At 35.6% G+C, this 22,306-nt stretch overlaps 1 protein-coding gene across 6 annotated transcripts in view; it reads right to left on the reverse strand.

The window, feature by feature from the left end:
- SCAPER (S-phase cyclin A associated protein in the ER) overlaps nucleotides 1–22,306 on the reverse strand; it is a 522,269-nt gene that overhangs the window by 279,013 nt on the left and 220,950 nt on the right. For all 6 annotated transcript variants that reach the window (XM_045448989.1, XM_045448990.1, XM_045448988.1 and 3 more), the window contains one exon: nucleotides 10,939–11,075. In XM_045448989.1, the coding sequence (XP_045304945.1) occupies nucleotides 10,939–11,075 (137 nt within the window). The remainder of the gene's footprint in view (nucleotides 1–10,938; nucleotides 11,076–22,306) is intronic.

Consider the following 22,306-nt stretch of genomic DNA (forward strand, 5'->3'; position numbering starts at 1 on the left):
TCTTTTCTATTCCTAGTTTACTGAGAGTTTTTGTTGTGAATATGTGCTGGGTTTTGTTAAATGCTTCGTCTGCATCTACTGATATGATCATGTGATTTTTCTTCTTTAGTCTATGGAGGTGATGGATTATATTAAGTGATTTCCAAATTTTGAACCAGCCTTGCATATCTGGGGTATGTCCCACTTGGTCATAATTCTTTTTATACACTGTTGGATTTAATTAGCTAATATTATTTTCAGGATTTTTGCATGTATGTCCACAAAAGAGATCTATTTTCTTGTCTTCTAATATCTTTGCCTGGTTTTAGTATTAAATAATGGTGGCATCATAGAATGTGTTGGTTAAGTATTTCTTCTCCTTCTATACTCTGAAAGACACTGTACACAACTGGTATAATTTCCTCAAATGTCTGGTAGACTTTACCAGTGAACCCATCTGGGCCTGGTACTTCATTTTGGAAATTAATTATTGATTCAACTTCTTTAATACATATAAACCTATTAAATTGTCTATTCTTTGTGTGAATTGCGGCAAATTGTGTCTTTTATTTTATTATTTTTTTAATTTTTTAACGATTATTTATTTTTGAGACAGAGAGAGACAGAGCATGAATGGGGGAGGGTCAGAGAAAGGGAGACACAGAATCTGAAACAGGTTCCAGGCTCTGAGCTGTCAGCACAGAGCCCGACGCAGGGCTCGAACTCACGGACCACGAGATCATGACCTGAGCTGAAGTCGGCCGCTTAACCGACTGAGCCACCCAGGCGCCCCGTAAATTGTGTCTTTTAATAAACTGTTGATTTCACCTAGGTTATCAAATTTGTGGGAAAAAAGATATTCATAATATTTCTTTATTATCCTTTTAATGTCCATGGGATCTTACTGATATCCCCTCTTCCATTTATATTAATTTGTGTCTCCTTTTTTTCTTAGCCTAACTAGAAGTTTACCAATGCTATCTATCTTTCAAAGAACTAGTATTATTGGTGTTGGTCTTGATTTTCTCTATTGATTTCTTTTCAATTTCATTGACTTCTGCAATAATTTTTATTTCTTTTGTTTTGCTTACTTCAGATTTAATTTGTTCTTCTTTTACTAGTTTCTTAAGGCGGAATCTTAGATGATTTTAGATCTTTCTTCTTTTCTAATATCCAAATTTAATTCTAAGTACTGCTTTTACTGAATCTCACAAATTTTGGTAACTTGTGTTTTCATTTTCATTTAGGTCAAAATAATTTTTAAATTTCTCTTGAGATTTCCTCTTTAACCAATGTATCATTTAAAAGTGTTTTCTTTAATCACTAAGCATTTGGGGAAATTTCAGCATTCTAATCATGATTTCTATTTTAATTCCACTGTGGTTTAATAATAGTCACTGTATGATTTCTATTCTTTTAAATTTGTTAAGGTGTCTTTTCTGGCCCCAAATGTGGTCTACCTTAATGAATGCTCCATATAAGCTTTCATGCATGCTTTCTGAAGGGAAGCTGGATGTAATTCTTATCTTTGTTCCACCATAAGTATGGCATTTTCTTCCCTCTGCTTTCTTTCAAGATTCTTTTTGTTTTTCTGAGCTTGAATATATGCCAATGTGTCATTTGGATTTTGGCGGGGGGGGGGGGGGAGGGGAATCATTTATCATGATTGAGGTTATCTGAGTCTCCTGGATCTGTGGTTTGGTATCTGAAATTAATTTGGAGAAATTCTCAGTCATCACTGCTTCAAATACTGCTTCTGTTCCTTTTGCCCTACCTTCCCCTTCCTGTATTCTCATTTACACGTTATGTGCTTTGTAGTTGTCTCATAGTTCTTAGATATTATGTTTTGAGGGTTTTGGTTTTTTTTTTTTTCAGTCTTTTCTGTTGCTTTTGGTTTTGGAAGTTTTTTCTTTTTTACTAAAGTATTTTTTAATTAACTGTCTCACACACCTAACACTATTTTTAATTCTATTTTTTTTAAGTTTATTTGAGAGAGAGACAGAGACAGAGAGAGAGAGAGAGAGACAGCACAAGCAGGGGAGGAGCAGAGAGAGAATCCCAAGCAGGCCATGCGCTGTCAGTATAGAGCCCGATGCAGGGCTCGATCTCACAAATTGTGAGATCATGACCTGAGCTGAAATCAACCAACTGAGCCACCAAGCCACCCTGAATTTTTATTTTTTATTTACGTACAGTTGACATGCAATATTATGTTAGTTTCAGGTATACAACGTAGTGATTTCACAATTCTATACGTTGTGAAATGCTCACCATAAGTGTAGTTATCATCTGTCATCATAAAAAGTTATTACAGTATTATTGACTATATTCCCTATGCTGTACTTTACATCCTCATGACTTATTTTATAACTAGTAGTTTGTACCCTTTTGTCCCCTTCACCTATTTCACTCATCTCTCCCTCATGTCCCTCTGGCAACCATCAATTTGTTCTCTGTATTTGTGAGTCTGTTTCAGGGGTTTAGTGGGAGAGTTTCTTTTTCAATATCTTGAAGCTCAGAGATGCTTTCTTCAGTCATGTCCAGTATAGTAATAAGCCCATCAAAGGTATTTTTCATTTCTACTGCAGTGTTTTTAACCTCTAGTATTTCTTTTTTAGTCTTTCTTAGAATTTCTCTCTGCTTAAATTGTCCTCTCTTCTTGCATGCTGTCAACTTTATCCATTAGAACACTTAGCATATTTATCAAGTTGTTTTAAATTTCCAGTGTAACAATTCCAATATCCCTAGCATATCTGAGTCTAACTCCAATGTTTGCTCTGTCTCTTCAAACCATATTTTACCTTTTAGTAAGTCCTGTAGTTTTACTTGACAGCTAGACATGATATAGACAGAGTATATGGAACTGTTATAAATAGGCCTTTAGTAATATGGTAATAAGGTATGAGAGAAGGAGAACATTCTCTACCACCGTGATTATGTCTATCTTTTATTGTACCAGGGCCTGTTAACTTTAAACTTCACAAGTGCTTCTCAGGCTCTTTTCTTCCCTGAGGTAGGACAGAATGGCTAAAATGGGCTGGAGTTGAGTATTTCCCTTCTCTCTCCCTTTCTTCAGGTGAAAGATTAAAGGGAAGGTATTTTCCTTCCCTCAAGTCAATTAATCTCTGCTAAACCACCAGCATGTTAGGCTCTGATTAAATACTTTTGCCTCAGGGCAGGCATCTTTCCATTTCAAAATGGTTCCTTATTCCCTCCCCATGCTGGAAGTAGAAGTGTGGCAAGATTTTTCTCTGACATTCAATATAAGAACATGGTCAAGCTCTTGGAGGTAAAACTTAACAAAGTGTGGGGATATCCTGTAGTTTTGACTCTAAGCCTTGTCCACACTGAACCTCCATAGATGCAGGTTTTCTTATCCCAGTACTGGTTTCTACAGAGGTTTCTGCTTATAGGTATCTGGTCTAGTAACCTGTAAGTCTCTACTTGCCTGTCTGTTTCTCCACTTTTAGGGGCTGCAGTTTGCCCTTTTATTTCACTTGTCTTACAGATCCTAAGAAGAGTTGCTAATTTTTCAGTTTGTTCAGATTTTGACTTTTTGTTAGGATGGAGTGAGTGTTGACTTCCAACCTTCCTATGTACAGTACCAAAAACCGTAAGTATAATGGACAACTGTATGCAACTTTACATTAATAAGTTCAACAACTTAGATCAAATGGACAAACTACTTGAAAGACACAGATTACCAAAACTGATGGAAGAAATATGACTTCACTTATGAATATTATCATTTGAATAAGAAAAACCCAATCATCTAGAAATCCCTTCAAAAATAGAAAAGGGACTAGTTCTCAAACTCATTTAATGAGGCCAACATTCTCTTGATACCAAAACCAGACAAAGACATTGTAAGGTAACTACAGATCAATATTCATCATAAGCATAAATGTGACAATCCTTTATAAAGAGTTAGTAAATTAAATCTAACGATATATAGAAAAGATAATAAATACTAAGGAAAGGGTGTTTATTCCAGGAATATAAGCTTGATTTAATATTCAAAAATTATTATAGATCCTCAATAGAATATTAGCAAACAAAATTCAACAACACATTAAAAGAGTTATACCCCATGATTGAGATTTATTCCCAAGTTGCACATATGGTTCAATTTTCCCAAATGAATCAACATAATACACTTCGTTAACAAAATGAAAATTAAAAATAGCATCATTTTGATAGATCCAGAAAAAGCATTTGATAAAACTCAACATCCATTTTTGATAAAAACGTTCAACAAAATGGGTATAGGGAGCACATACCTAAATATAATAAAAGCTATATATGACAAAGTCAAAAGTTGCAAGCTTTTCTTCTAAGATCAAGAACATGACAAGTGTCTCAGACTTTGAGTCTGGAATTCTCTCTTGTCCAGCAAGAGAGTGGACACAGAATTGAATACGAGAGAGGCTGATATCCGGGAGGAGACAAGAGCCCCAAACAGGGGTTTTGTCTCTATTTTATTGAGCTCTCAAGGTTTTACAAATGCAGTGAATGCACAGAAGAAAACAATAAGATAGTGACCATTAATTTGTGTAAGAAGCAAAGGGTTTGGGGGGCGAGTGGCATTAGAAGTTGAGATTAAAGCACAATGCTATATTGGTGCCAGATGCCAGATGAACAGTTTCTCTGTAACAATACAGCCAACTAGCTGTTATCTCCGAAGTTTAAGATTGCTGGAGCATGCTGCCTCAAGGCTAACAAAGCACCCTTTTCATTAGCTAACCTTGGGCACTTTCACCCCATAGCAGCTTTCCACCTCCAATTGTTCTCAAATGCTTTCATCCTGTGGAGACAGCTTTTTGCCCTAAGCCTTGTTTTAGTTAGTGACTAACTTTGGACGCTTTCACCCAGGTGGCGGCTTTCCACCTCTATGCTTTGTCTTACTTAATGACTGGCCTTGGGCACTTTTGCCCTGTAGTGGCTTTCCGCCCTAAGCCTTGTTAACCCGCTGGTGCAAGCATACAGAATTCTTAAACTTATTTCCCACAGACAGGGATGTCTACTCTCACGAATTTTATTAAGCATAGTATTGTAAGCACTAGCCCAGAGAAGCTAGGCAAGAAAAAGAAATAAAAGGTATTTATATTGATAAGGAGGAAATAAAATTGTCACTATTTTCAAATGACATGATACTATATAGCCCTAAAGACTCCACCAAAATACTGTAAGAATAAGTGAATTCAGTAAAGTTGCAGAGTATAAAATCAATATATAGAAATCTGATGTATTTCTATACGCTAATAACTATCAGAAAGGAAAACCTAAAAAATAATCCCATTTATAATTACATCAAAAAAAAATCCAGTATTAAATTTAACCAAGAAGGTGAAAGACCTGTACACTAAAAAATTCAAGACACTGATGAAAGAAATTGAAGAAAACATTGAATACATGGATATTCTGTGCTCAAGGATTGGAAGAATATTGCTAAAATGTCCATAATATGCAAAGCAATCTACTGATTCAGTGCAATCCATATCAAAATTCCAATGACATTTTTCATGGAACTAGAACAAACAGTTCTCAAATTTGTATGAAACCATAAAAGAACCAAACAGCCAAAGAAATCCTGAGAAAGAACAAAGCTAGAGGTATCATACTCTGATTTCAAACTACATTACAAAGTAACAGTAATCAAAAAAGTATGGTATTGGCATAAAAACAGACATATATATCAATAGAACAAGAGAGCCCAGAAAAGAAAAGTGCACATACATGGTCAATAATACACAATAAAGGAGCTAAGAATTAATAACAGAGAAAGGACACGGTCTTCAGTAAATAGTATTAAGAAGACTGGACAGTCACATGCAAAAGAATGAAACTGGAACACTATCTTACACCATATATAAAAATTAACCCAAAATGGATTATAGACAAGACACCATAAAAGTCCTGGAAGGAAACACAGGTGGTCTTGGTGAAGATTTTTTTGGATTTGGCACCAAAAAATCAACAAGTGTGAACACATCAAACTAGCAAACTTCTGCACAGCAAAAGAAACCATTAACAAAATGAAAAGGCAACTACTAGGAGGGAGAAAATATTTGCAAATCATACATCTGATAAAAGGGTAATCTCCAAAACATAAAGAACTCATACAACTCAAAAACAAACAAACAAAAAATCTGATTAAAAAATGGGCAGAAGTTCTGAACACCTTTCAATGATGACATACAGATGGGGAACATACACATGAAAAGATGTATAATGTCACTAATCATCAGAGAAATGCAAATCAAAACCACAATGAGAAATCACCTCACACCTGTCAGAATGGCTATCAAAAAAACAAGAAGTAACAACTGTTGGTGAGGATGTGGAACAAAGGGAACCCTTGTGCTGGGAATGTAATCTGGCGTAGCCACTATGGAAAGCAGTATGGAGGTTCCACAAAAAAACAAAACAGGGGCGCCTGGGTGGCGCAGTCGGTTAAGCGTCCGACTTCAGCCAGGTCACGATCTCGCGGTCCCGTGAGTTCGAGCCCCGCGTCGGGCTCTGGGCTGATGGCTCAGAGCCTGGAGCCTGTTTCCGATTCTGTGTCTCCCTCTCTCTCTGACCCTCCCCCATTCATGCTCTGTCTCTCTCTGTCCCAAAAATAAATAAACGTTGAAAAAAAAAAAAATTAAAAAAAAAAAAAACAAAACAAAACCTAAAAATTAAAGTACTATACGATCCAGTAATTACACTTCTGGTAATTCAACTCAAAGAAAATGAAAACACTAACTTGAAAAGATATGTGTACCCCATGTTCACTGCAGCATTATTTACACTAGCCAAGATATAGAAACAACCTAAGTGTCTATCAACAGGTGAATGGATAAAGAAAATGTGGGGTGTGTATAAGTGTATATACACAATAGAATATTACTCAGCCATAAAAATGAATAAAATTTTGCCATTTGCAACAACACAGATGGACTCTGAGGGCATTATGCTAAGTGAAACAAGTCAAACAAAGACAAATACCAAATGATCTCATTTTGGTAACAACAACAAAAAGACCAAAAAAAAAAAAAAAAAAAAAAAAAAACCCAAAAACCCAAAATCAACCAAGCTCTTCACAAAGAATAGACTGGTGATTGTCACAGGTGGGGGATGAAGGTGGGCAAAATGGTTGAAGAGAGTTAAAAAGTACAAACTTCTGGGGCATGAGGGTGGCTCAGTCAGTTACGCAATTTTGGCTCAGGTCATGATCTCACAGTTCATGGGTTTGAGCACCACGTCAGGCTCTGTGTTGACAGCTCAGAGCCTGGAGCCTGCTTTGGATTCTGTGTCTCCCTCTCTCTCTGTCCCTCCCCTGCTTGTGCTATCTCTCCCTCTCTCTCTCTCTCTCAAAAATAAATAAACATTAAAAAATTTTTTTTAAAAAGTACAAATTTCTTGTTATAAAATAAATGTGATGGGGGTGTAGTGTACTATGTATTTGAAAGTTACTACGAGAGCAAATCTTAAAGAAAAAGAAAAAAATTCAGTAACTATGTATGGTGACAGATGTTAATGATTTATTGTAGTGATCATTTCACAATATATAAAAATATCGAATCATTATGTTGTATGTCAATTATTCCCCAATAATCAATATAGAGTTGTGTAGATTTTGTGGGTGAACTGTATAGTATGTGAATATATCTCAATAAAGCTGTTATAAAAATCAATATAACGTACTTCATTGATAAAATTAAAAGGCCCATTTCAAAAGATGCAGGAAAAGGCATCTGAAAACATGGAATATCAATTTATGAAAAAAACTCTCAGGAATCTAAGAATAAAAAAAAAAAGCTTCCTCAACCTGATAAAGGGCATTTACAAAAAACTATAGCTAACAGAATACCTTAATGGTGAAAAACTAAAGGCTTTCTCCCTAAGATCAGGACCAAAGCTTCTATTAAAATTTTGCTGAAGATAACAGACAATGAAAAGAAATAAATAGTATATAATTTAAAAAACCTGTTTTTATTCTCAGATATGTTTATGTACATAAAGAAATCTTATAAATGTACAAAACTATTAGAGCTCATAAGTTTTTTTTTTTTTTTTTTTTTTAAACCAAAGTGCTAACAGAGTATAATGGGAAAAGAAACCTTTTCAGCAATAGTATTGGAACAACTGGTTACCTGTACGGAAACATAAATTTGGGCCTAGGCATCTGCCCATTAGTTTTTTTGAGATGAGTCATAGCCTAAATGCAAAAGTAAAACTTAACAGAACTTCTAAAAAATATATAAAAGGCTTTTTTAAACCTTTGTTTAGGCAGAGATCTCTTAGAAACCAAAAACCCAAAATAGACATCATCACAAGTAAAAACCTTTCCTTATCAAAGGCTATCTTCAAGAAAATGTATAGACAATTTCCAGACTACAAGAAAACATTTGCAATGCATATGTGACAAAGAACTTTGTAGTCAAAACATATAAAAAACTCAAAAGTAAGGTAGCAACTTTTAAAATAGGCAAAAACCTTCAATGCACATTTCATAAAGAAAGATACCGAATGGTTAAAAAGCACATAAAGAGATGCTTGATATAATTTGTCACTAAGGAAATATAAATTAGAATCGCAATGAGATGACACTACACTCTCACTGAAAATAGGCTAAAATTTTAAGAACTAACAACATTAAGTATGTACTAGCAAGATTGTGGAGCAACTGGAACTCCCACAGATTCCTGACAGGAGTGCATAAGAGTACAACCACTATGGAAAATGGTGTGGTATTCCACTTCTAGGTATTTACCCAGCAGAAATGAAAATGCATATATACCCAAAGACCTGGCAGGAGCTTAACTTACAAATGCTAACTGGAAACCCAAAGTCTATCAACAGATGAATAAATAAAAATTATAGGATATGCACACAATGAATATGTGCAACAATAAAAACAAACTATCTCACATGCAACAACACTGATATATCTCAAAAACAATACACTTAGTAAAAGAAGTTAGCCACATAGGAGTTTGATTTCATTTGTATGCCTTTCCAGAACAGGAAAAAGAAATCCATAATGACAGAAAGCAGATCAGTGATTACCAAGCACCAGGGCTGGTGAGAAACTGACTGGAAAGAGGTACAAAGACAATTTTGATGGGTGTGTATTACATGAGTACCTAGATTTGTCAAAGTCAACAAACTCTACATTGGAGATCTCTACATTTCACCTAAATACATCATACCACAATGAAGAAAAAAGTCTATAGATATAGGTAGGTATGCATAAAGAGGATATTTAAGCCAAATTATTAACAACAGAATTATAGGTATTTTTCCTATAATTTTAAGATTTTATTTAATAAATTAGCATTACTTATATTTAAAAAAAAAAAACAAACAAAATGAAAAAACAAGTTAAGCTCTCAAGGAGAGCCTCATCTAAAAGGTGACATTTGAACAAAGACCGAAGGAGATAAGGGAGCTAAGTGTATGGATATATGTGGGGAGAGGAAACCTGAGGTGTAAAGAGCCCTCAGGTTTTGAGAAGTGACATGACTGACTTACATTTTAATAGGCTCACTCTGGCTAGAGTATTTAGAATAGACAAGGAGGCAAAGGCAGAAATAAGGATACTAATCACAGAGCTAGTACAGTAACTCAAGTGAGAGATGATAAAGGATTGGTTCAGGGTAAGCAGTGAAGTTAGAGGTAGTCAAATTTTGAACATTTGTAGTTGGACTGGATGTGAGATGTGGGAGAAAGAAAGGACAAGGAAGGGTTTTGGCATAAAAGCTGGAATAAAGTATCTATTTACTGTGACAGAGAAGACTATGGGGTCAAAGAGGGGTTCTGGAAACAGCAAGAGCTTGTGTTTGAGTAAAACTGCAGATATAAAATTGGTAGTCATCACCAAGTAGAGGACATTTAGAACCACAGATACTGGGAGCTTACCAAGGGAATATGTACATAGAGAAAAAAGAGCTTACAAAAATGGGCTGTATAGCATTTCAGTGTCAGGAGGTAAGTTCTTAGCATAAACTAGAAATGAAGGTCAGTAATACCCTCAGGTGCACTGTGAAACTATTTTTAGAAACTTAGTGGGGTCTCAAAAAATACAATAAAAAAAGCCTTTTCTATTCTTTGCTTGAATGAATACTCTGAAGTTTTCATTGATTCTGTAAGATGAAATGGACACCTTTGATTACAATCTGAAATTGGAAACTACTGAGTGATAACCATCATTCACTGTTATTCTAGAACTATATTGCTATAATCCCATGGGATCAAGCTTCTCCAACTTTCAAGACATTTGCTGATAAAGGTAAAACAACACATTTAGATTACCTACTCCCAAATAGCAAAAATCATCTACTACTGAGGAACTACATTTGTGTCCTGAATAAGACTCATCAGTCATCAGATGATGCTACAAGCATGTAAGGCAATGATGTACTACATAGCTGTCTGATCCTCAGATGGTACTTTGGAGGCTGATGATAAACTACGGGTCTGACAACTCACTTTCCATTTCAAGATATTTCTTGAACTTTTTCTTGTTGTGACAGCAACCAAATTGATTAAACCTAGTCATGGGATTTGACACTATAGCCAGCAGACTTCTATTTGTTGATTGCTATTGATTTTCTTTGATACCTCATTTAAAAATCAATAGTTGGAAAGAAAAATAGGCTTAGTTTACACATACTTAAACATACTACTGTATGCTGGAGGAGGTACAGGTTTGGCAAGGCTTTGGCATCCAATTATAAGAAGAGCTCTTAACAGGTGAAAGCAAGGGCTTTAGATCGATATGCAGTTTTCTTTCTCAATCAAAGAAAGTGGCTATAAATTAGGCTCATCAGTATTATTTTCAAAGCTTTCTTGAAGCAAACAAGTTTAAACTTTTTGGGAGGGCACAGGGTCTTCCTTAGATATACATTAGCAAGGATATATCACTAAAGTTTTTGTTTTCTTTTCTTTTCTTTTTAAGGATATTTATGGTACCTGGAGTTCATCCGGGCTTTTATCTTTTTGGCTTTTTTTTTATTTTTCTGCCTCTCTTCTCCATCTTTCAATGGTTCTGGTAGAGCTGCACTTTCAACCACAATGTCAATAATATACTTCTTTAATGAAAGATGCTCCTGCAAGATAAATAAATGATAATAACATTGATGATGGTTAAAGAATAACATAGCATTGCTACAGACTATAGTGAGTATAAAAAAGTATATAGATAAAAGTAAAGTAATATTTACGAAATTCTGTTTTTCACAATTCCTTTGGAAAACACTGAAGAAATGTTTTACCTAGATTTTCATGGACTTATCAAACCTTTTCTGTACATCAACTGTTATAAATGCTAAGGATACAAGGACATATCCCTATCCCTCACAACCACACAGCATTGAGAGGTAAAAAAAAAAAATGTATATGTATATGTCAATGTACATATGTATATATGTATGTGAGTGTGTGTGTGTGTATATACACACACATACACACACAAATCTATAATATCCAGTAGTAAGTGTCGATTAGAAAGATGGGATGCTATAGGAGCCCAAAAGGGAAACAAAAGCAATGTTCACTGGGGGTAAAAGGGAAAGGTTTCAAGAAGGAAGTACCATGTCTGCTATCTCTTGAAGAATGGACTGAATTTGAACATACAGATATTAGATATATGTGTGTTTGTTTGAGTTGAGTGTTGGGAAAGGTGGCAGAAAGGAAAAATAAAAAAAGGCATTTCAGAACACACAAAAAGAGATGAAAGTAGAATGTGGTTACTGGAAACAGCGATGTGGTTTGGCTGGAGCACACAGATTCTGGCCCCATGTCCCTCCTTATCAATGTTAGATTTTACAGCCCATTACTATAATCACTTCCTTGCATGTACACAGCATGTACATTCCCTTCCCCTCTCTTCTTTACTCATACTTGCATGGCAAAATCCCAATTCTAAATCCAAATCCCACCCTACTCTGTGCCCATACCTGGCCAGATTAATGTGGCTGTAATCATAAACTGTGTTGACTACTCTCACTTTAAATTTATGACATTACAAATGTCATACTCAAATGGCCCCTAGTATTGCCAGGCAATTAGGGAACCTTAAACTATTTTCTCTACACACTCTTTTCTAGAAATTGTTTTAGATCTTCTCCTCAAATTTCTAACACCCTTAGCCCTGTAGATCACTTCCTCTTTCCTGACACCTTTTCTTCACTAGGCTTCCAGACACTACACTGTCCTCCTAACTTACCAGCTGCACCTTCTAAGTCTTCTTTGTTGGATTATTTTGCTCTGCATGAGCAAATGTTGGAATATCCCAGAGCTATATACTTCTCTATCCAAACTCATTCATCAAGTGCAGTGACTTGAAATATTATTTATACACAGGCAATTCCCAAATTTTTAGCTCTAGCTCTGACCTCTCCTCTGAACTCCACTCCTATATCAAACTGTCTACTACAAATTTCCACTTAGATAAAGTATTTCCATCATAAGCATTTCCAAAATAATAGTCCACAACAAAATGCTATGTTCCCCACATACAGTTACTCTTCCCAGAATGTTTCCCATTTCAAATGCAACTAGAAAAAAATAACCCAGGTCTCAAACAAAAGCAATAATATAAATAAAGATATATATAAATAAAGATATTTACCATATCTTACCATATCTTCTAAGGATACATGGTATAAAACAAGTCATATGTGAAATCATTATCCATGTTACCATTTTTGAATACTTAATACATGATCAGCAAAGGGCTAACCTGAACACATTATTTCCTATAATCATCACAATACCATAAAACAGGCGGTAATATGTTTACATTTTACAAGATACTTAATAATGGCTCAGAGAGGTTTGGTATTATGTCCACAGCCACAAAGCTCAAGGTCAAACTAGCTGACTTCACAAGACCAAGCTATTCCCCTCCCCCAACACTGCCGATGTAGACTGAGTCTGACATGTTAATTTCTACTTCTGCGCCAAGAAAAAAGAATATTCCAAATGACACCTTCTACTTTATGGAAGGTCCAATTATACTATTTTAAGTTATATGTAAATGTCATTTACATATCTAATAGAATCCACTAAAGATCACTATACACAAAGGTAGACACTATATAGAAAATCTTGGACTTTATCTAGAACTATCAAAAATCCTAACTTCTTAAAGAACAATACATCTACACACATGAATTATGCATTCACGTTAATGTTAACATTTTCAAAAATCTCAAAACTAAAAACAAATGAGAATATATTTTTATTTGACTTAGTAAGTTTTATCTTTAAAAAAAAACTTTTTTTTTTTTAATTTATTTTGAGAGAAAGAGAGAGAGAGAGACAGAGCACACCAGTGGGGGAGGGGCAGAAAGAGAGACTCCTAAGCGGGCTCCACACTGCCAGCGCAGAGCCTGACGTGAGGTTCTAACCCACAAACCGCAAGATCATGACCTGAGCTAAAGTCAAGAGCCAGATGCTTAATCAACTTACAGTTGATTAAGGTGCCCAAAAGTAAGTTCTATCCTAATACAAAATCAGTATGTGTCAATTATAGAATATATAAATAAAAATTAAGAAATAAAAAATCTCATAAAATACTAACACCTAAAAATAATTATATGAATATATCCTATATTCTTTGTGTGTTTTTATATGTAGGATATGCCATTTATAATATTTTATAAATTTTTTAAATTTAAAATTTCAAATACATTCTATTAAATAATATTCTACAACATAATCTAGTGGCTATCAGTTATTCCATTTCATGAATATACCTAATTTTACTACTTTATTGTTAGATATCTAGATAACTTTTATTATCAATATTATAAATGCCAGTGCAACAAATATTCCTACAGTTAAGATTTTAAACACATAATCTATTTTCCCTTTGATCAAATCATAAAAATGAAATTCCTATATCACAGAATACACATATTTTTAAGGATTTTTATAAGTATTCCCAAATTGAACAACCAAACCGGGAATTAATTTACATGCCCACAAGTGATTTGCCACTACCTAGTGTTTCTATTTTGTTTGTAAATCTATCAATTTGTTGGCTGAAACACTGGTGTTATTATGTTAGACCATTTATATTTTGTACTCTGTGACTTAAAATGTGTCTTTTGTCCAGCTTTCTATAAACAGATTTCAAATTTTTATACGTTTCCATCTAGTGATTTGCATTACATTTTAGATTCTATGAGAAACAAATCAATTTTGGGTGATAAAAGAAACACACTGTGGGACGTGACAGAGGATAATTAATAGTCATTTTTCCATTAAAACTATGGAGACTTTATACAGGAAGGTACTGAGATGGCTTCTGAAGATAGAAGGTGTATGAAAGGTTTTTCAACACTAAGGAGTGGCTGATGAAATTATGGCATATTTCCATGAGGAAATATTAGTCATTAAAATCCTTATAAACAGAAAATTGGAAGTAGATGAAGGCAGTGGCAGCAAAATTTTAGATTCTCTCTAGGGGCATCTGGGGGGCTCAATCGGTTAAAAGTCCAATTTTGGCTGAGGTCATGATCTCACAGTTGGTGAGTTTGAGCCACACACTGGGTTCTGTACTGGCAGCTCAGAGCCTGGAGCTTGCTTCAGATTCTGTGTCTCCCTCTGTCTCTGCCCCTACCCCCTCATGCTCTGTCTAACTCTCTCAAAAATAAACAGTAAAAAATTTAGTTTCTCTCTAAATTATCATATAAAACAGAAAAAGCAATTATATATCAACAGCAAAACCCACAGAAAATATTTACAACAAAACAAGGTGACAATGTATCCCCCTAAACCCCACACCAAGTAGGTAAGGTCAAATTACCAACACATCAGCAGAGTTTCAGTGTCTTTGAAGGAGAAATCAAGGGAAACAAAAAGTGAATAATGAAATTCACATCAGAATTCTAGAAAAGGAACCATTTTCCATTGGAGAATTCAATAGGCCAATTTGAGAAGAGCATCTAAAATGGAGAGAAGTTTGCCCACTCCGAAGGCAGTGAAAGAAACAGCTGCATTAAGGACTTAATACTTTGGTGAAGGCTAGTCCCAATGAACTCTCAAAACTGAGCCATGGGAAAACTGCTGCAAAAGGAATTTAAATGTGCCAACTAGAGATAATAAAGATAAAGGGCGAAAAAGTGTAGACAAAAGAAGAGCAAGGAAAGAGAATAAAGAAATTTCAGAAATCAAGTTACTCTATTTTATATAAAAATAACAGAAAATGAGCTCCAGGAAATTTGAATACCTATGCCAAATCACAACTGAATCTAAAAGTCTTATAAAACCAATTCCACCCTGAAGGTATCAAGGCCAATAGCCAAAATTATTTTTAAAAAATAGCTAAAATTAAGCAACAATACAAACAATGAAAATACACCAAAAAACATGCACTGGCTAAATCCAAATTTTACTCTCCATTTCAAAACAAGCTAAAACAAATTCTTCAAGGGGTATAAGGCATGAGAAAACAACACAACTCACCATCTTAGTAATTTAGAATTTAGGTCATGAGATTCAAAGAAGATTGAAAATGAAAAACTAACACTTAAGAAATGTTAATAAAATAGAAGACACAGAAGAAAGAACAAAAAACAAATAATGCCTTAGACAAATAAAAGATGAAAGGAGAAAAATGTTTATATCCAAAGATATAAAGAAAAAGGAGTTGAGAGTAAGTGGAAATATGAAAGATGGGCAAAGATGTAAATAAAAGTCTGTTAAAAAAGAAAACCAAAGCGAGGGAAGAGATCAAATAATAAAAACTATAATTCAAGAAAACTCTCCTGAAGAGAATATAATTAAATACTAAAAGGGTACACCGCATGCCCAAAAATACTGACCCAGAGCAGCTAAAGCCAAGATATATCCTATTACAACTTTTGGGCTTAGAAGAAAAAGGAAAAATTACTTGAACATATAGGGGAAAAAACAAGTGAATTACAAGGGAAAAATCAGATTACCAGCAGCCTTCTTGACAGCAACATTTTATGGCAGGAGAAAATGAAGCAATATATTTAGTATTTTCAAAGAAAGAAATATGAGCTAAAGATTTTATATCTAGTAAAACCAACTTTCAGGAATTAAGTCACAGATAAATGTTATCAACATTAAAAAAACTCAGAGAGGGGCGCCTGGGTGGCGCAGTCGGTTAAGCGTCCGACTTCAGCCAGGTCACGATCTCGCGGTCCGTGAGTTCGAGCCCCGCGTCAGGCTCTGGGCTGATGGCTCAGAGCCTGGAGCCTGTTTCCGATTCTGTGTCTCCCTCTCTCTCTGCCCCTCCCCCGTTCATGCTCTGTCTCTCTCTGTCCCAAAAAAATAAAAAAACTCAGAGAATATTATATTCATAAGATCCTCCTGTGGAATCAACTAAAGAACAAGCCCCTGAGAATCCCAAGGAAAGATGGAAGAGTAGGAGGATCTTAGGCTCACCTCCTCACATAGGTACACCTAAATAACAAACACATGTGCATAAATAACCCAGAAACCACTCAGAAGACTGGCAGCTCTCCAAACCTAATGCAGAGAAGAGGGTAGGAAGGGTGGAGACATGGTCAAGAGCCACATGGCCCTCACTGCAATATAGCACAGAAGTGGCAGTTTGAAACACATCTGGGGTTTATGAAAGTGAAGTTTGTTTACTAGTCTCAGAGCATGTGCTAGAGGGGCAGGCATCTTAGGAAGACTTCTTCAAGAACAAAAGAGCTGGCGGTGCCATTTCCCTCCCCTCCCCTCACCAAGATACAGGGACACATGGGAAACAGCACAGCCCAAACACTCTCCACGTAGCTTGCTAACAGCATGCGCTGCCTCCACATTCTCCTATGGACCCACACCCTCCAACACACCCTTGAGAAGAGTCCAACCAAAGTAGCACCACAGGTGGGACAGTGTGTAAGTGGCCCTGAAAGAGGTCAGCATCGTACCAAAGTGACTCTGACCCTGGGGAGAGGGGCAGAAAAACACACAAACCAGTAAGGTGGCAGCCCCAGCACTGGGTTGGAGCAGACATCTGGTCTGACTGCAGGCCCTACCCACCAACCGAAGCTTCCCAGGAGACAACACAGGGCAAGTGCCCTGCAGTGTGGTGCTATGGTGGCTCCGACAAATGCATGGTTTAAGCCAACTCAAGCTTAGGCAGACCCACACTGGCCTACTAACAACTCAGAGACGAAACGCTGACCACAAAAAACAGAGACTTTGCGGGCTACTATGCTTAAGGCAAACCCAGCTCAGACACAATAGTAAAGCACATGCAATCACACAGGAGATACCCATGAAGCGCCAGATTCAGGTAAACAGGGGACATTGCAATACAGGGCACTATATCACTTCTTCATCATAAGTAAGATGAGGAGCTGTAGCTGACTTTCCTAAAACACACAAAGAAACACAGAGAATCAAACAATATAAGGAGACAGAGAAATACGTTTCAAATGAAAGAACAGGACAAATCAGAGTAAGAAGACTAAATGAATGGACAGAGGTAATATGCCTGATAGAAATTTAAAGTAATAATCATAAAGACACTCACCAGACTTGAGAAAAAAAAAAGAGTGAGGATCTCAGTAACACCCTCAACAAAGATATAGAAAACATAAGAAGAAACCAGTCAGAGATGGAAAACTTAGTAGTTAAAATTAAAAATACACTAGAGCTAATAAATAGTAGACTAAAAGAATGGAGGAAAAACCTGGATGACAGAGTAATGGAAAGCAATCAAGCTGAACAGGAGAAAAAAAAGACAAATAAAAATTGAGAATAATAAAAGGAACTCAGGACACCATCAAGCACAAAAACATCTGCATTACAGGGGTCCCAGAAAGGGAAGAGACTAGGGAACAGAAAATTTATTTGGAGAAATAATAGCTGGAAACATTTTGAATCTGGGGAAGGAAACAGAAATCCAGATCCAGGGGGCACAGAGATCCCACAACAAAATCAATCCAAGGAGGTCCAAACAAAAACAGAGAGTAATTCAAATGGCAAAATGTAGTGATACAGAGATTTTTTAAATTATTTTTTAATATGAAATTTATTGTCAAATTGGTTTCCATACAACACCTAGTGCGCATCCCAACAGGTGCCTTCCTCAATGCCCATCACCCACTTTCCCTCCCTCCCACTCCCCATCAACCCTCAGTTTATTCTCAGTTTTTAAGAGTCTCTTATGGTTTGCCTCCTTCCCTCTCTGTAACTTTTTCCCCCCTTCCCCTCCCCTATGGTCTTCTGTTAAGTTTCTCAGGATCCACATAAGAGTGAAAACATATGGTATCTGTCTTTCTCTGCCTGACTGATTTCACTTAGCATAACACTCTGCAGTTCCATCCATGTTGCTACAAAAGGCCATATTTCATTCTTTCTCATTGCCAAGTAGTATTCCATTGTATATATAAACCACAACTTCTTTATCCATTCATCAGTTGATGGGCATTTAGGTTCTTTCCATAATTTGGCTATTGTTGAAAGTGCTGCTATAAATACTGGGCTACAAGTACCCTATGAATCAGCACCCCTGTATCCTTTGGGTAAATTCCTAGCAGTGTTATTGCTGGGTCAATAAAGAGAATTTTAAAAGCAGCAAAAGAAAACAGTTACATACAAGGGAAACCGCATAATGCTATCAGCTAATATTTCAGCAGAAACTTTGCAGGCCAGAGGGAGTGGCATGATATATTCAAAGTGCTGAAAGAAAAAACCTGCAACCAAGAATACTCTATGCAGGGGCGCCTGGGTGGCGCAGTCGGTTAAGCGTCCGACTTCAGCCAGGTCACGATCTCGCGGTCCGTGAGTTCGAGCCCCGCGTCGGGCTCTGGGCTGATGGCTCAGAGCCTGGAGCCTGCTTCCAATTCTGTGTCTCCCTCTCTCTGCCCCTCCCCCGTTCATGCTCTGTCTCTCTCTGTCTCAAAAATGAATAAAACATTAAAAAAAAAAAAAAAGAATACTCTATGCAGGGGCGCCTGGGTGGCTCAGTCGGTTAAGTGGCCAACTTCAGCTCAGGTCATGATCTTGCGGTCCATGAGTTCGAGCCCTGCGTCGGGCTCTGTGCTGACAGCTCAGAGCCTGGAGCCTGTTTCAGATTCTGTGTCTCCCTCTCTCTGACCCTCCCCCGTTCGTGCTCTGTCTCAAAAATAAATAAACGTTAAAAAATTAAAAAAAAAAAAAAAAGAATACTCTATGCAGCAAGAAGAGGCAAAGAGTTTCCCAAACAGAAGTCAAAGAAATTCATCACCATTAAGCCAGCCTACAAGAAATGTTAAAGGACATTCTTTGATGGAAAGGAAAGATCATAAGCAGGAATAAGAAAAGTAGGTAGCACAAAAGCAGTAAAATTAAGTACATCTATAAAAATCAGTCAAGGGATTCACAAAATAAAAAGATATAAAGTATGACACCATACGTTTAAAATGTGGTGGGGAGAGAAGTAAAAATTAAGTGATTTGAGAATGGGTTCAAACTTTATAGATGGCTATATGCATAATATATTATACATAAACCTAATGGTAACCACAAATCAAAAACTGTTAATAGATACACAAAAAATAAAGAGAAAGAAATCCAAATACATTACTAAAGAAAGCAGAGCACTGTGAGAGAAGAGAGCAAAAGAAAGGAACAGAGAAAAACTGCAAAGACAACCATAAAGCTAGTAAAAAAAAATGCTAACAAAAGTACATACCTATCAATAATTACCGTGAATGTAAATGGAAATACCAGTTCAATCAAAATACATAGGGGGACAGAATGAATAAAAAGCAAGACCAATCCATATGCTGCCTGTAAGAGACTCATCTCAGACCTGAAGACACAAGAAGATTTAAAGTGAAAGTATGGAAAAGTGTTCATCATGCAAGTGGCATGAAAAGAAAGCCAGGGTAGCAAAACTTTTCCGGGACAAAATAAACTTTAAAGCAAAGACTGTAAGAAGAGACAAAGAAGGATGCTATATGATCATAAAGGAAACATCCAACAAGAATATATAACAATTGTAAATATTTATGCACCCAATAGGAAAGCACTCAAATACATAAAGCTACATTAACAAACATGAAGGCAGTAATCAGTAGTAATTCAGTAATAGTAGGGGGCTTTAAAACACCACTTACATCAATGAACAGTTCATCCAAACAGAAAATCGACAAGAAAACTGGGTTTGAATGACACACTGGACCAGATGGATCTAATAGCTATATTCAGAACATTCCATCCTAAAACAGAACACAATTTCTTTTCCAGTATACATGGAATATTCTTAATAGATCATATAAGGCCAAAAAACAAGTGTTAACAAATTCAAAAAAAGGAAGTCCTATCATCCATCTTTTCTCACCACAATGCTATGAAACTAGAAATTAACCAGAAGAAAAGTTCTAGAAAGAACATAAATACATGGAGGTTAAATAACATGCTATTAAGCAATGAATGGGTCAATCAAGAAAGCAAGAAGGAAATCAATAAAACATGGATACAAATGAAAAAAAAAAACACGACAGTTGAAAATCATAGGGATGCAGTAAAAGTGGCACTAAGAGGAAGTTTATACTAATACAGGCCTACTCAAGAAGCAAGAAAAATCTCAAATAAACAACTGAACTTTATATCTAAAGGAGCTAAAAGTAAATAAAGTAAGTAAGTAAGTAAGAAAAAAAACCCAAAACCAGTAGAAGGAAGGAAATGATAAAAGATTAGAACATAAATAAATAAAATAGAAACTAAAAAAACCATAGAACAGATCGATGAAACCAGGAGATTGTTTTTTGAAAAAAAGAAAAAGAAAAAAAATGATAAACTTCTACCCAGACTCATCAAAATAAAGAGAGGACTCAAATAAACAAAATCAAGAATTAAAGAGAGAAATAACAATCAACACCACAGAAATACGATTATAAGAGAGTAATATGAAAAAGTATATGCAAACTAACTAGGCAACAATGAAGAAATGGGTAAATTCCTAGAAATATATAACCTACCAAAACTCAATCAGAAAGAAATAGAAAATTCGAAAAGACTGATCACCAGCAATGAAAGTGAATTACTAATAAAAAACTCTCAACAAACAAAAGTTTAAGACCAGATGGCTTGACAGATGAATTCTATCAAACATTCAAAGAAGACTTAATATCTATTCTTCTCAAACTATTTAAACAATCAGTTTCATTTTATGAGGCCAGCATTATCACTATATCAAAACCAGATGGCAACACTAAAAACAAAGAGAATGACAGGCCAGTATCTCTAATGATCATACATGCAAATATTCTCAACAAAATATAAGCAAACCGAATCCACCAATACATTAAAAAAAATTATTCACCATGATCAAGTGGGATTTATTCCTGGGATACAAGGGTATTTCAATATTCACAAATCTATCAATATGATACATCAAATCAACAAGAGAAAGGATAAAAATCACATGATCATTTCAACAGATGCAGAAAAAGTATTTGATAAAGTGTAATATCCAGTCACAAGAACTGTCAACATAAGAGATTTACAAGATACATACTTCAACATAATAAAGGTCATCTATGAAAAACTCACAGCTAACATCATACTCGATGGTAAAAACTAAGTGCTTTTCCCCTTAGATCAGGAACAAGACAAGGATGTCCACTATTACCAGTTTTACTCAACATAGTCCTAGAAACCTTAGCCACAGCAATTAGACAAGGAAAAGAAATAAAAGGCATCCAAATTGGTACAGAATTAAGCAAAACATTCACTACTTGCAGGTGACATGGTATTCTATAGAAAACCCTAAAGACACCATCAAAAAACTCCTAGAAATAATAAATGAATTCATTAAGGTCACAGGACACCAAATCAATACACAGAAATCAGTTGCATTTCTATACACTAAAAATACAGTAGATGAAAGAGAAATTATGAAAACAATTCCATTTATAATTGCACCATAAATAACAAAATATCTAGGAATAAACTTTACCAAGGAGGTAACAGACCTGTATCCTGAAAACTATAAACATTGATGGAAGAAATTGAAGACAATGCAAACAAAGGGAAAAACATTCCATGCTAATGGATTGGGAGAAAAAATATTGTTGAAATGGCCATCCAAACCAAAGCAATTTACAGACTTAATGTAATCCCTATCAAAGGATCAACAACATTTTTCACAGTACTAGAATGAATAATCCTAAAATGTGTACGGGATCACAAAAGGCCCCAAATAGCCAAAGAAACTTGAAAGAGAACAAAACTGGAGGTTTCATAACCCCAGATTTCAAGATAAACTACCAACCTGTAGAAATTAAAACCGCATAGTATGGCACAAAAATAGACACATAGATCAATGGGTAAGAATAGAGACCCCAAAAATAACCCC

Source organism: Leopardus geoffroyi, chromosome B3 (genome assembly GCF_018350155.1).
Source record: "Leopardus geoffroyi isolate Oge1 chromosome B3, O.geoffroyi_Oge1_pat1.0, whole genome shotgun sequence".
In the NCBI taxonomy this organism is placed as follows: domain Eukaryota; kingdom Metazoa; phylum Chordata; class Mammalia; order Carnivora; family Felidae; genus Leopardus; species Leopardus geoffroyi.